The sequence below is a fragment of the Myotis daubentonii genome, chromosome 11 (genome assembly GCF_963259705.1).
Source record: "Myotis daubentonii chromosome 11, mMyoDau2.1, whole genome shotgun sequence".
Taxonomy (NCBI): Eukaryota; Metazoa; Chordata; class Mammalia; order Chiroptera; family Vespertilionidae; genus Myotis; species Myotis daubentonii.
The window spans coordinates 70,211,952-70,226,215 of NC_081850.1; the positions used below are offsets into that span (position 1 = coordinate 70,211,952).

Genomic DNA, 14,264 nt, shown 5'->3' on the forward strand with positions numbered 1-14,264 from the left:
GGCAAAAAGGATCCCCAATGTTGGCAACGCTTAACCCACAGAGGACTTAACTGTGATGGATTTGAAGGCATGAAGACAGATTCTGAGCAGAAAGGATCTCCAGAAACACTTAAAACACACATGCGCTTAGCAATAGCCGTTTCTGGTTGTTTGATATCACAGGTAGGGAACCAGCCCATTGCACCACACTGTCCTTTCTTCTCTCTCTTGACTGAAGGCAGCTTTCACATCAGTGTAGATGATTAAAGGCGCGCGCGCATGCGCGCGCGTTGGTGTGTGTGTGTGTGTGTGTGTGTATTTCCATCCCCGCCTCCTGGTTACAGTATTAAATGTCCCTTAATTAAAACTTCATTAATTGGCTCTGTAGCGACCACAGGGGCTGGGGGAAGGCACACAGAGACTGTCCCACAGGACAGCGTGTCAGGATTTCACGCTGCATCACACAGGTCACGCGAGGTCAGGTGCCTCTCCCTGGGCGGTGTACACAGCCTGCTGTAATCTCCCTGGTGACCGGAAATGGGCATGCCAGCGAATCCTGACTCCCTTGTGAGGCTTGGCGCAGGCCACGTGGACACACGCTGCTTAATTTTAACGATTCACAACAATCCTCCATCCCATACCAGCCAATGTGGCGTAAAGATGTTTTGTAAGTGAAGCTGATGGAAGGAGACCTGACTTGGAGCGGTGAGCACACAGTAAATATACAGATGATGGAGTATAGAATTGTACACCTGAAACCTATATAATTTTATTAGCCAGTGTCACCCCAATAAATTCCATTTAAAACAGAGAAACTGATGGGAAGTGGCACTGATTTTCAATTAAATTAATACCAGAAAGTGGGGGCTGGCCAAGGTGTGGGGTGAAAAAGAAGGATTGCATTAGCAGACAATGAATGTTGTCTTTGTTCCGGGCGCCCTTGCATGCTATAGTTTATGTGATCTTCACGTTAACCCTTGAAGTTATAGACACACTCTCCTTTGATAGACTCCCTTTGTGGATGGATGAAATTAAGGTGAGTCTGGGGATTTAACTTGGGCCTCTGACCCAAACTCAATTTCTTAGCACTGATGGTGCTATCAAGGGAAGCAAGGTGTAGAACAGAACAGACAGACAGAAATACACACACTGAGAAAACTGGAGAAGCAGAGACCTAAGAGAGAAACTAAGGCAGCTACAAAAGCACAAAGATAGAGAAATAAAGGCAGGCAGAGGTGCCGGATGGCGAGACCCATGAAAGAGAAGAGAGACATGGAGGTGGGGAGGAGTAAGAACAAGAATTGCATATAATCAGGCGTGAGTCTAGCAAAGTGAAAATTGGCCGGTTCAGCTGAATGTACACATTATGTAAATGGTATAATATTCCAGATGGAAGGAAGTTGGAAGGACAGTTCTCCCGTTTCCATGGTAGCTGGCTGGGACCCTGACCATCTGCTGGCAGCTGAGGCTGGGGCCACTCTGAGCAAGGGACCGTCTAAAGCAGAGGGCAGGAGTCACATGCTACCCACAGGCTGTCCCATCCTGGGATGTCTGAAACCCTTGCATATGGCATCCGTGGCTTGGGCAGGTCACGTACATGTGGCCCACGGTACTCAGGGCATATCTTGGCTCTAATTTTATTAGTGATTTTTATTTTAAACCCATAAAATAGCTGATGCTTGAAAAAGCCATCATTGCTTCTCTTTTGTAAAGAACTCTTTTGCAAAGTGAGTAATTACCCTCTGCTTAATTTATTTTGTATTTTTCACTTTGCTGTTTCAGGTTTATTCAAGCAGTGAACAAGTGCATGATTCATCATCGTGCGTTCTCAATAGAATAGTGTGTATTTTATCCTCACTGCATCCTCGTGAATGGGAGAGGGCCGGGGGCTGTTCCCCAACTTCTAGGTGAGAGGGATGAGGCTCAGAGGTGAAGGGGCTGGAGAAAGGCCACATGTTAACTGGCGGGGTCACAGCTGCAGGGACCCCTCGCCCGGCAGGCCCACCTATGCACCTGTGTCAGGAATTTCAGGTTCTTCACCTGGAATGACATCCTTCCTGGATGTTGGAGACGGCTGCATTGTATCTGCCCCAGGCTGTCGGTGAGATTTCTTCACCCCTTCCTTCTCAGTCAGCCATAATTTTCAGGGAGTCTTCTCTTAGCCACATGCTTTTCTCCCCATCACGAATCTGTAGATAATATAGGGATGGAGGAGGTTAGGAGGAGAGGGAATGGATGGAGCCAGTGGAGAGGTGTCACCCTGGCTGAGACCCTGGAGCGGGCGCCTGGCTCGTGGCCTCTCAGACCCCTGGCCTCCCCCACGGCTGCCCACGTGATCTGGGTCAATGCCAGTTAGTCCCCAAGTCGCCGAGATTATGGACTCTGATCTCTCTGACCTGATCACCCGCTGATGGCACCAAAACCTTTCGGCCTCTATTTTTTTCCTTTTTCTTGCTCTCAGCGGTATGGTGATGAATGATAATGAGGGGCGAACTGCTGAAATGCTGGTGTCCAAGTTTTCTCAAATGCCTTGAGAAGAGCAAGGCTGAAACGTCTCATCCCAGCAGTGTAAGGAGAAAAGAGACGGCAGAGATGGCCAAGAGAGGTTGCTTAGATGTCATCAAGACAGACCTCCTCACTATGCAGTTAGAGAGGCTGAGTCCCAGGCAGGGAGGGGCCTGCCGTGTTCACACTGCACATTTGGCTGGTAGACCTCTAAAGAAGGCAACCTCACTTATAAATGTCCAAGTTATGTTCCCTTGTTATTTCACTCCAGTCACGTGACTCTGCCTCCCACGCTCCTAGCCCTCCCCCACATACCTATCCCCTCCTTCAGTCCCAAGGGAGATCCTGACTACAAAAGACAAGACCGGAGTATATTAGCCTGGGCAGCATGGCTCAGTGGTTGAGCATCAACCTATGAACCAGAAGGTCATGGTTCGATTCCTGGTCAGGGCACATGCTCGGGTTGCCGGCTCAATCCCCAGTGTGGGATGTGCAGGAGGCAGCTGATTCATGAGTCTCTCTCATCACTGTTGTTTCTATCTCTCTCTCCCTCTCCCTTCCTCTCTGAAATCAATAAAAATATATTTTTTAAAAAAGACCAGAGTATATTAGAGGAGGAATCACGGACTAGAATTTGAACATGGTATGAGAGGGTATTTGGGTATCTCTGAGTACTAGGTTCTCGTTTTTATAGATGGGGAGACCGAGGGCAAGAACAGTGATTTGCCCAAGGTTGCACGGGAGTCTGTATTAGAAGATGTATGCCCCGATGGCGCTGCCTGCATTTATACCTGCCCAGAGAATCTCATTCCTTTACTAAATAATCATTTTGCCACTTAATTTCCCTCTCACCTCTCACTCCCTCTCAGCCCGTGGTCTCTCCTCCATGGACCCCACCTCTCTCCAATTCTCAGGGAAGACCTGCTGCAAGAGAGTAGCAGATGCTAGTCGGCAGAGGGGTCTCAAATGGTTCTGTTCTGATGATAAACCCAGAGGAAATCAGAACATGAAAGGTACAGGGAGGAAGAAAAATTGGTAAAATTAGGAAGATGGGCTGGGGCCGGGCATGAGGGCTTTGAATAGCTGACCAGGGTATATAAACTCTACCCTGAGAGCAACTGCATCTACTAGAGTTTTCTAGATGAGCTATGGGTGCAGCTGTACTTTGAAGAGATAACTGGCATTTAGACGGGGACACTAAACACAGGTTGCCAGTGATAAGGCTTTTTCCATAGGGCCCGCACCAGGGCAGTGGCCATTCGGAGATTTGGGGAGAAATGGGTTTGAGTGACAACAATGAGATAGAATCAGGGGGGTCCGGGTACCATTTGGATGTGGAGGGTATAAAAAGTAGAGTCCAGTGAAAGATTTTTATAAGGTTTGTCATTTGGGAAGAAAGTGAGACCATTTTTCATAGAGAAGTGCATCAGCTGCTTTTGCTATAGCCATGCTGCGTAACAAACAAGCACAGCACTTTATTGTCAACAACTGCAAGCATGTCCCCCTTTGTTACATGTCCTGGTGGACTGATCTAACCAGAGCTCATCTTCAAGCTCATGTATCCAGCTCGGTTGCCCCTTGTCCTTCTGGGATTAGGTCTACTCATGGCAAGAGGCAAGGAATACAGAGAACAAGCCCAGCCACACAGCACGCTTTAAACCTCAACTTACATCCTGTCGGCTGCATCCCATTGGCCAAAGCAAGTCACATGGCAAGCCTAGAGACAAAGGCAAGGGAAGAAATTTTATCCTCACAAGGATATGAATACATAACACTACTATAGAGACATGAAGAGTTGACAACAATAATTCAATCCACCACAGGGTAGGCTGACCTTCAACACCCCCGGATTTCCTATTTTTGAGCCCTTTTCCATCTCCCTTAAGGCATTCCTCCTAGAGCCATCATATAGCTTGGGAAGGAAGAATCAGAAAGATGCTGGGCTGGGATCTTGGCTCATTCCTTCTCAACCTTGGGCAGCTTACTCACCCTCTCCCAACCTCAACTTCACATTATTTAAAGTGGAGCCAATAAGCCTTCGTCCCCGTGTTGTCATGGATACCAGAACTTATTTGGCTGAGGTCAGCACATAGTAGATGCTCAATTAGCAGAAGGTCTGATGTCAGCCCTGGGTCTGGCCCATGCTAGTAAAAAATCAATCCAACAACCCTCAGTACTTAGGTTATGAATCCAGGACAGTCCTGCATAGTGTATTTTCATTTGGACGGGATATTTGACAGAGCCATTCTTGGCCTTTAGATATGGTGAAAATTTAGAAATCAGCAGGATGTGACTGCAGGTGCCCTTCTTCTCCTACCCTTGTTGTCAGTGATCATTGAACTAAAGGCAACTCTCCTTGCTCTTGCCCTTGTGGTCATGCTCATTGTTGTGATGTTTGGGATTATGTGAAAGAACATGAGTGTTGAAGACCTGACTATGACCTTCGGCGAGTGACTAATCGAGGCTGAACTTCGGCTTTCTTATTTTACAATGTGGACACTAGTACCTTCCTCCTCATACTAGTCCTGTGGTGGCTTGTGAGATGACACACAATAACTTATTTCGAGTGTCTTCCACTGGTCCTAGCACAGAGCAGGCCCCAGTCATGTTAAGCCGAGCCCATGCCTCCCCCACCACATGCCTGTCCCTGAGTTGGACTCCAGTGGCACAAACACAAAGAGGCTCAAGGCAGCCACTCAGAGTCGAACAGAAAAGGGTGCCACGCACGCTGTTTCTCCGAGAGCCCAGGGAGATGCCTTTCCAAGCCACAGCCACAAGAAGAGTCAATAAGAAAGTGAACAGCGGCCGGTGTCCCTGGCCTGTGGTGATACGTGATGACTGTTGAAAATGGAATCATAAGAGGACGACAGGGTGGGAGGAGTGGAGCCAGACAGCCGGTGACTCGGGAAGAAAGCTTTGCACTTATCTAGCCCTCTCGTGGGCAGTGACGGGCTCCTCTGAGCACTGGGGGGCAGAGCGGGCAGCATCCTCTGGCTGATGCTCCATCCTCCTGTGCCCGGGTCAGTGGGAGAAGCCATAGAAAAAGGCAACAGGTGTTGCTGGTTCTGGAAGCACAGGGATCAGCCCTGTAGATGATTTCATTAAAGCTGCCCTGATTTGCAGATAAAGAAACTGAGGTCCCTTTGGCTTTGCAAAGAGCTTATACATCGACATTGAGACCATCCTTCCTCTAGAAAACATTTTCTCTTTCCACTAAAACAAGAGGCTAAATTGGCCCCTTTTATCCAGGAACAATAGTAACAAAAACTCAAAACAGGTATGATGTTTTCAACAAGAAGAAACGTGCCCAAGATTGCTCTGAGGACTTTTCAGATATATATATCCTCTGATCATTCCAGCAGATCATTGATATCACTCATCACAGATTAGGAAAAAGACTCGGAGAGGCGAAGCGACCTGGTCAAGTTCATACAAATGCTACGTGCTAAGAGGCAGAGCCCTGATTTACAGCCAAAACGAGATGACTTCCAGGGCCCACAGTGTGAACCATCTCCCCAGCCCACCAGCCCTACACAGTTCCCATGAGGCGCTGTCTGTTTCTAAGTGATTTAGGAGAGCCTCAAACAAGATAAACTCAGATTGTTCATAACTGAGGGATTCTGTTGTTTTTACCCAGCTGTTTATGCAGTGAGAATGCATGTAACAAAAAGTGAGAATTCAATAAGTGGAAAAAATAAATATGTTAAAAGCAGCGCAACTCATCTATAGTTAATAATACAGAGTTCTAGTAATTAGCACAATGAAAGTCTATTTCATTGAATTCCCATAAGGGAACCACTTTAATGAAGAGAGTAAACTCTTTTTTTTTAAAGGTCTGCATTATCAATTCCATATAAATGTATGTTTTTAATCTATTAAGATTATTTCAAATTCATTATATTAAAAACATAGCCCTTGCAGATTTTGCTCAGTGGTTAGAGCATTAGCTTATGGACTGAGAGGTCTCGGGTTCAATTCCAGTCAAGGCCATGTACCTGGGTTGCAGATTCGATCCCTGGGCCCAGGTCGGGCCACATGCGGGAGGCAACCAATTTGTCTCTCTCACATCGTTGTTTCTCTCTGTGTCTCTCCCCCTTCCTTCAACTCTCTCTAAAAATCAATGAAAAATATCCTTGGGTAAAGATTAACCAAAAATAAAAATATAATAAAAATAATAATCCCTGTTTGTAAATGCAATACATTATCATTGTAGGACACTCGGACATGTCAGAGGAGGGCCAAGGGGGAAAAAGTATCCCTAGAAAATGTCGCCAGGCATAATGTTGAGTGACTGAGGCACCAGTGCCGGGAAAGGATGCTGAGGTCATGGCCAAGCACCCTGGGTTCTAATCCTGTGATTTGGCCAAACACTGCCCCTCTCTGAGCTGTGTTTCCCCTTCTGAAAAACTATTGGAATTAGAGGATCTTTCAGAGCTCTTCCTGATCTGATGTGAAATGGAATTCTATTTTAGACATCTCACCAGCACTCATGTTTACACTTTCCATCTCCTTGGCAAGTACATGTCATAGATGTATGAATGTTACTTTCAATCTTCAGCAGAACTGTCATTATTCTAAATGAAGTCACCTTGAATGTATGAACATTAGAACATATTTATATATTCACTAACTCACCCCTCTGTTCATATGTTTATTTATCAAATGCACTGTCAGGCACTATACTAATTGGTAGGATGTGGAGATGATTAATAAAAGGTTTCTGCCTGGCTGGTGTGGCTGAGGGGTTGAGCATCGACCTATGAACCAGGAGGTCACAGTTCAATTCCCGGTCAGAGCACATGTCTGGGTTGTGAGCTCAATCCCCAGTAGGAGGCGTACAGGAGGCAGCTGATGAGTGAATCTCTCTCATCATTGATGTTTCTACCTCTCCCTTTCTCTCTGAAATCAATAAAAACATTTTTTAAAAAAGAAAAGGTTTCTGCAAATAAGAAACTCCCAGGTTGGCGGGAAGAACAGGCAAATTTTTGAAAAGTTTCCGCATCCCATTGGCATAGGATTACTATTGTGAAACGCACCCCTCACTTGTGTAGGTGCCAGGCAGTGCAGCAGGCATTGGATGCAGCGGTGATCGAGATGGGTGCAGCCCCCTCCTTGCTGGAGCCTCTGTAGTGTGCGCAGTGATGGAGCGCGGGCACCTGGTACGCCTGAGCTGCTCTTTGGCCGCCTGGCTGCCCTGTATGTGCAGGGGCAGGACTGAGGAAAGGCCTCACGGGGGAGGACTCCATCCTCAGCTCTGGCTGTCAGAGGCTTGCATCTTGCAAGAAGGAAATGCTCAGATGCAAATAGTGGAGGGTAGGCTGAGCCAGCGAAATGGGAAACAGAAGTCAATAAAGCCAATAGCCCCAGCATTGATGGGCATCTTGCCGCAGACACCTGGCCCAGCTGCTAAGGGAGATCATGGCGAAGGCTGAAACACAGTGTCCAGAAAGCAGGGCTTGGGGATCTGGAAAGGCAACACAGACCAGGGACTCTCACTGGTGCTCAAAATTGAACATCTACTACAGTTTTCCATCTTGCAGACGGGGAAACGTGAGTCCATAGAGCTGATATGTTGGGACATATCAGAATTCAGGGAAAGGAAAAGGGGAGGAGACTGAACCATGAGCTTCACCTTTGACCACTTCAGTATAATCTCACATCAGCTCTGTGAGAGTGACGGCACTGCCATCCCATTCTATAGATGACAAAACCGAGTCCCGAGAAGATAAGGTCAGTTTCCCAAGACCAGGGGTCTAGGGAGAAAGAAAGTGAGGACTGGAACCCAGGCCTGTCTGCAGGCAGTGTTCATTCACTTTTCCCTCTGCCTCACTTCCCCTTCTCCAGGCAGCCTTCTGCCTCCCCCTCGCTCCCCCAGGGTGGTTGCCTCTCATTGGCAAAATACATATTTGTTGTATAATGAGCGTCAGTAATTACTGATCCGTTCAGAGGCAGGGGAAACTTGCCTCATAAGCACATGAGAAAGAAGGAGCAAAATAGAGCAGCATCCTTTTCCCGTATAGATTTTTCATTCTCACTAATATTCCCAGAAGGAGGGAAAGGAGGAGAAACGACCTGTGCTGTTTCCTGCGGAGTCACTGATCAGAGAGACAGGTACTGCTGCTATTGCCCTTCCCAGCAGCCCCCCTGGCCCGCCCCAGCCTGACTCCCTGTCCCTGCGCCAGAGCTCACACTTTCACCTCTCCCATTATGAATCACGAGGACTGTGGCTTGTGGCAGATCATAAATCAGTCCTGGGAGTCTCGAGGACAAATCCCAGGACTTTTAATCTTTAATATTAGACGTGCTTCAAGTGGTGAATATTTCATGAAGGGACTGTTGCATTTTAACACATGGTTAGTGACCTACCCCTCCCATGTTGGTGAATTACTTTCATCCACATCTCAAGGATTTCAGCCCTCTCTTACACTAGTTTTACCTGCAGTAACCATCATAGTCCCATTAGGTAGCACATACCTATAGCACCCACATTCAGTGGAATGCCCCGGGCATGATCCTGAGGGGAGAGTTAGAGGCTACCCCTGCCTGCACGCAGCCCCTTCTGATCGGCCAAGTGTCCAGGGAAGGGGAAAGGTAGACCTTGCTCTCTCTCCTTGCTTCTCCCTCTGCTTCTTTACAGTCTTATTCTGAATATTTTGAATACTGACCCAGTCTTCACCCTGTATGCTGTCTTACTACCTCGTTCAGCTAACATTTATTAAGCCCAGGCTGATTGCCAGCTATTTGCTAATGCTGGGGGTACAAAGATTAAGCAGCATTGTGATATATAAAAGCAGTTAGAGTGTTTTTCAACACTCGCAGTGCTTTGTATAAGGTCAAATGCATAACACGTATAGTGAATCAGTGAAAACAGTAAGGTTATTTGATGAATACAAACGTTTTGAAATCAGGAGTCATGGGTGACAGTTGTACAACCTGTGTCATCCTAGCATCATAGTCGCTGCCACATTTTGTTTGGGTTGCACAAGGGTGAGAAAATCCTGGTTCGGAAGACATGTCGTTGTAAATAACATGAGCTTGTTAGCACCTCAACTCCAGTCTCAGTACCCTCCTCAATGAAACAGAGATGACAGGAGATTATTTTAATGAGGCCTGCATAAAACATAATGTAGAGGCGCTCTCCAGTGCCCTACATTCTAGCATGTAACTGCTGAGTGTTTAAAAAATTTTTAAATCTTTATTGTGGAAACTATAACAGATGTCCCCTTTTTTCCCAATTAACCTCTCCCTCTACACTCACTCCCTCCTCAGGCCTTCACCACACTATTGTGTGTGTCCATGGGTTATGCATATATGCATATAAGTTAATTGGTTACTCTCTGTCCACTCCCACCTTCCCTCTGAGAAACATAACTTTTAAAAAATAAATTAAAATATGAAAGATGTAAAGTTCCTAGATCTCCCTCATTGAACTATATATTTTTTTCCAAGAAATGTGGTTTGAAAACTCTCATGTCAGACCAAATAGAATGCCTGCAGGATGAAAGAATTGCGGGTTCCTCTGGGGGTGTGCATGGGTGTGGTCACCAGAGGACCAGAAAGAAGGCAACTTAACATTGATAGTCCGGAAACTTACCAGAGCCATAGCATGGTTATTCGTTCAGCTCGCAGTGCTGAGCACCTACCCTGTTCCAGGCAGTGAGCTAACCCAGCCCACTTCCTACCAGCGTTTCCCGAGGTGTGTTCCACAGAATACTAAGCCTGTGACTCGTTCACCAGCAAGCTTCCCAAGGTGAAGTAAGTTTAGGGAAAACTGTATGTGCATCACCCTCATGCAGATGCACACTCTACTGGCTCTGAGGAATGGTACCGTGTTTCCCAAACACGTTTTTATATAGAATCTATTTTTGGTAAAGCATCTGTGAACATTTTACACATACACCTTAGGAAGAACTAGCAACCAATTGGATCAGAACCTTAAGGCATGTACAGTGGAGCAGGATAGAGAGTAGCACGGGGGTAGGACAGAGTTTCTGAAAACCCTCCCAGGATTCTAAAGGACTTGAGACATCCACTGACCATGTCAAATGAGCTTGGCCAAAGGGGAATACACTTAAGGCAGTGTGGGATGCTGGCAAGAATTCATAAGACATGGCCAGAAAAAAAAAAGATGCATGAATACATGGGTGGATGGATGGAGGGATAGATAGATGCAAGAATGGATGGATGGATGGATGGATGGATGGGTGGATGGATGGATGGATGGATAGGTGAGTAGATGGGAGGGAACAAGATGGGGAAGAAAGGGAGGAGAGGAGAGTAAAACCAATTAAAATAAGCAAACAACAACTAAAATAAAATCTGGAGATTGTAAATGAAAAAAAATTCTTTTCCAAAAGGGAAAATCAAAAATATTTGAAGGAGTGGCATTTGATCTGTGGCTTATAAATGAACATGGATTGTTCACTCAGTTAGAGAGAATTCAATTTTCTGATTACACTTTTAATACAAATGTAATTTATCATAACTTAGCTATCTGAGGACAAGCCCTCCGTTTGTGGCCACGAGGCCACTTTCTGTTTCCCTCATTAAGCCATGAGCTCTTTCAGCAGCGGGTTTGTACCTTGATCTCTGTATCCCCTGTGCCAGGCAGATAGCCTGGCAGGGCATTGTGGTCAGGATTCGTTGAATGAATGAATGAATGAATGAATGAATGAATGAACAAATGAATAAAATCTTTATTCCCCACTGTGGCAGGTAGACCAGAAACCCCTCTTTCCGTGGGCAGAATGAAGCAGCTCGCTGTATTTTCTAAGAAAACACCGACAGCAGGGGAGAAGACTGTTTTGTGTGAACAGCATTTCACAAGACTGCTTTCTCTTTTTCCTTACAGGAGAGTGTAGCTGCCACGAAGGCTATGCCCCCGACCCAGTGCACAGACATCTGTGTGTGCGCAGTGACTGGGGACAGAGTGAAGGGTGAGTGGCAAGGGACATTGGGCAGGGCAATGGAGGACCGTTCCCACTTTCTCGGTTCTGTTCCCAGGGACCCCAAACCACTTCACAAAGAGGACTCTTTTTCTGTAACATTTTTATTTCTTCAGAACCCGGTGGAAAATGAATCTTGTTTCCCACTAAACCCCGTTTTAGTATTAAAGGTACATGATGACTCTTCTAGAGAACAAATGCTGACATGTAGCACCCCCTCCCAGACCACAAGTAATCCAAGAACAGTTCCTAAAGTGGACCGATGAGGAAACAGAAGCAGAGTTTTGTACATCACTCCATCATAGACAAGCTGGGATTTAAAGGGGCTGAATCCTTCCATATGATGGAGACATTCTTGTTTAACATATATATAGTCTTAGCCAGAACAAAATTACTTCTGCAAAACTTGCTTGTTTATAAAGCTACTCTTTTATGAATCCTACCTACTTCTGAGTAATAGTATCTCCTGTCTCCTTTTCTTTTCCTGCTATTCTTCCTACAGACCTTGGCCTTACACAACACTTGAGAGGGGCTACGATTTGGTGACGGGGGAGCAAGCCCCGGAAAAGATTCTCAGGTGAGTTGAGAATCCTGTCGGGGCACGATGCTGGGGAGTGAAGTGGAGTTCTCATGGGGAAGTGTGGTTACACCTCCTTAGCTGATCGAACCTGTGCACTTCTGGGTTGTAATGAGTGCAGAGGGACTCTCATGGACACAGATGTACCATCACAGCCCCGGTTACTATGGAGATCTATTTCTTATCTGTCTGGCATCTAGACTTAGGGACTGAGGTAGTTAACCTGGAAGAGACATTACTGATTATCTCGTCTAGTGGTTTAAAAATATCCTCTAACTATTGGCCCTGTTCCTGCTAGCTCCATGAAATCTCGTGTGAAACGTCAATACCTAAGCTGATAAAGACGTACAGCAAATTAAGTGGCAGACTGGAAATCAGATTTGGGTTCAAACGGATTCAGAGTGCATGCTTTTAACCTTTGTGCAGACTCCCCTGCTGACTACGCAGTCATGCATGGAACTCGGCTAGGTACCAGGAGTATTTGGGAAGACAGAGCTGAGATGGTCTCTGTCCTCACAGAGCCTACTGTTTATTGAGAGCAGACCCTGTACTCCCATGGGCTCCATGATTAATAGGTTTAAGAAATGACCATCCAAGTCTGAGCAGAGTGGACCTAAATTGTACCTTGGAGAATGTAGGGGACGCAATTGGGTGGGGAAGAGAAAAGGGGTCCGAGAAGGGATGGGGGGAGGATCTATTTCTTCAGTTTTCATTCTGCTTCCTAGGGAGTTCCCCAATGGAAACTCTTACATTGCAGGTCTACTTTCAGCTTGGGCCAAGGACTCTGGCTTCCTGTCAGCAAAAGCTTTGTGGTCCCGCCTGTGGAGCTGTCCATCAACCCCCTGGCCAGCTGCAAGACTGATGTGCTCGTCACAGAAGACCCTGCAGATGTCAGGTAGGGAAGTTCCTCTCCAGTATCCTTGTAGCAAGAACTTCTTGGAGCCCTGAAAGCCCCTATTTCAGGACCACAGGAACTCCTGTGAAGAAGTACCCTTCATACTGTTGCAGTAGGCTGCTGCCTTGTAGATGATGTAAGGAACTCTGTTAAGTATGCCATGCTCCATGCTCCTAATAGTGCCTTCCATTGGTGGGCCTCGAGGCCTTGTATTTCAACAGCCTTACTCTACTTCGGGGCATGTATAAAATATGGGATAGGCTAAAACATCACCTGACACATCAAGGAATCATTAATGGTCTTATCTAAGGCCATTACTTAATCCTATATCTGAGAGTCGCGAAATTGAACGGTTGGAGAATGCGATGCTTACTGTGGTGATTTGGGGCTACTTCATATGTTCTAAATGTCCAGGTCTAATGTGTTTGTTTTTTATTCATGAAAGGATGGAGACTGCACCCCTCCTTACATGTTTTATACCATGTAGTTAACTTCATTATAGACTAACTCTTCTGTGCTTCAAGTAGTTGCTTACATATCATTCTGTCCCATTAGTGGAGACTATCTTAAGGTCAAAGAAAATAACTTATTTAGCTTCTTAATCCCCAGTTCCCAGCTCATACTGGACCTCTACTAAATGTTTATTGATTTAATTAAACCAGTGGTCTTAGATCTGATCCTAGTACTATCTTGGAGCTTTTCACTGGAGGGTTTTTTCCTTTCTCCCAATTGGATTAGGAGAAGCATTTTAGAAATTTAAATGTTATTAAAAATGGACTCAGAGTATACTTTTGGAATTGGCTTGTACATGCTTATTAGCCCCTGAACTGGAACTTGGAGTCATTGCAATTCCTACCCCCAGTGATTGTTACTCTACCATTGCCTTTGGGTCTTTCTGAGTCAAGATGTTATCATATGTCCATGGCACCTTGATAGCAAGCTCCTAGAACCCAACTATCCCTGCTTTTTACAGGTTGTTTAGTCTCATCTTCTCAACTTTTCAGGGGGGTGGAGGGGGATGAACCAGACATGATTTTCCAGGCTATTGGTATTTCCCAAAAGAGGTAGTTTTAAAAAAAGAATAGATTGCAAAAGGGATAGCATTTAGGAAATGAAGTGTTAATTATGAAGAACTAAGATGGTTTCAGGCACACATAAATTAATTAATGGTAGATGATAATTCTCCATTTTTGATAGAATTGAAGTAAATGAGACCTTTAAAGCATGTGGTCAGGTTCCTCTGTATTGCACATTTTAAAGGTGGAGCAAAGACCACTGGGTTGAAAGTCTATTAAAGACATCCAATGAACTTGCCGGAAATCAACTGCAAGACGGTCTCTACTGACTTTCCTCGGAGTTCTGT

The 14,264-nt window shown here is 45.7% G+C and overlaps 1 protein-coding gene across 2 annotated transcripts in view; it reads left to right on the forward strand.

Moving 5' to 3' along the window:
* The window catches only part of ASTN2 (astrotactin 2), a 742,933-nt gene that overhangs the window by 333,335 nt on the left and 395,334 nt on the right, over nt 1–14,264 (forward strand). The window contains exons 8-10 of one of the 2 annotated variants that reach the window (XM_059657840.1): nt 11,336–11,420; nt 11,932–12,006; nt 12,764–12,901. In XM_059657840.1, coding sequence (XP_059513823.1) covers nt 11,336–11,420; nt 11,932–12,006; nt 12,764–12,901 — 298 coding nt within the window. The remainder of the gene's footprint in view (nt 1–11,335; nt 11,421–11,931; nt 12,007–12,763; nt 12,902–14,264) is intronic. The other variant, XM_059657842.1, reaches the window with a different exon arrangement.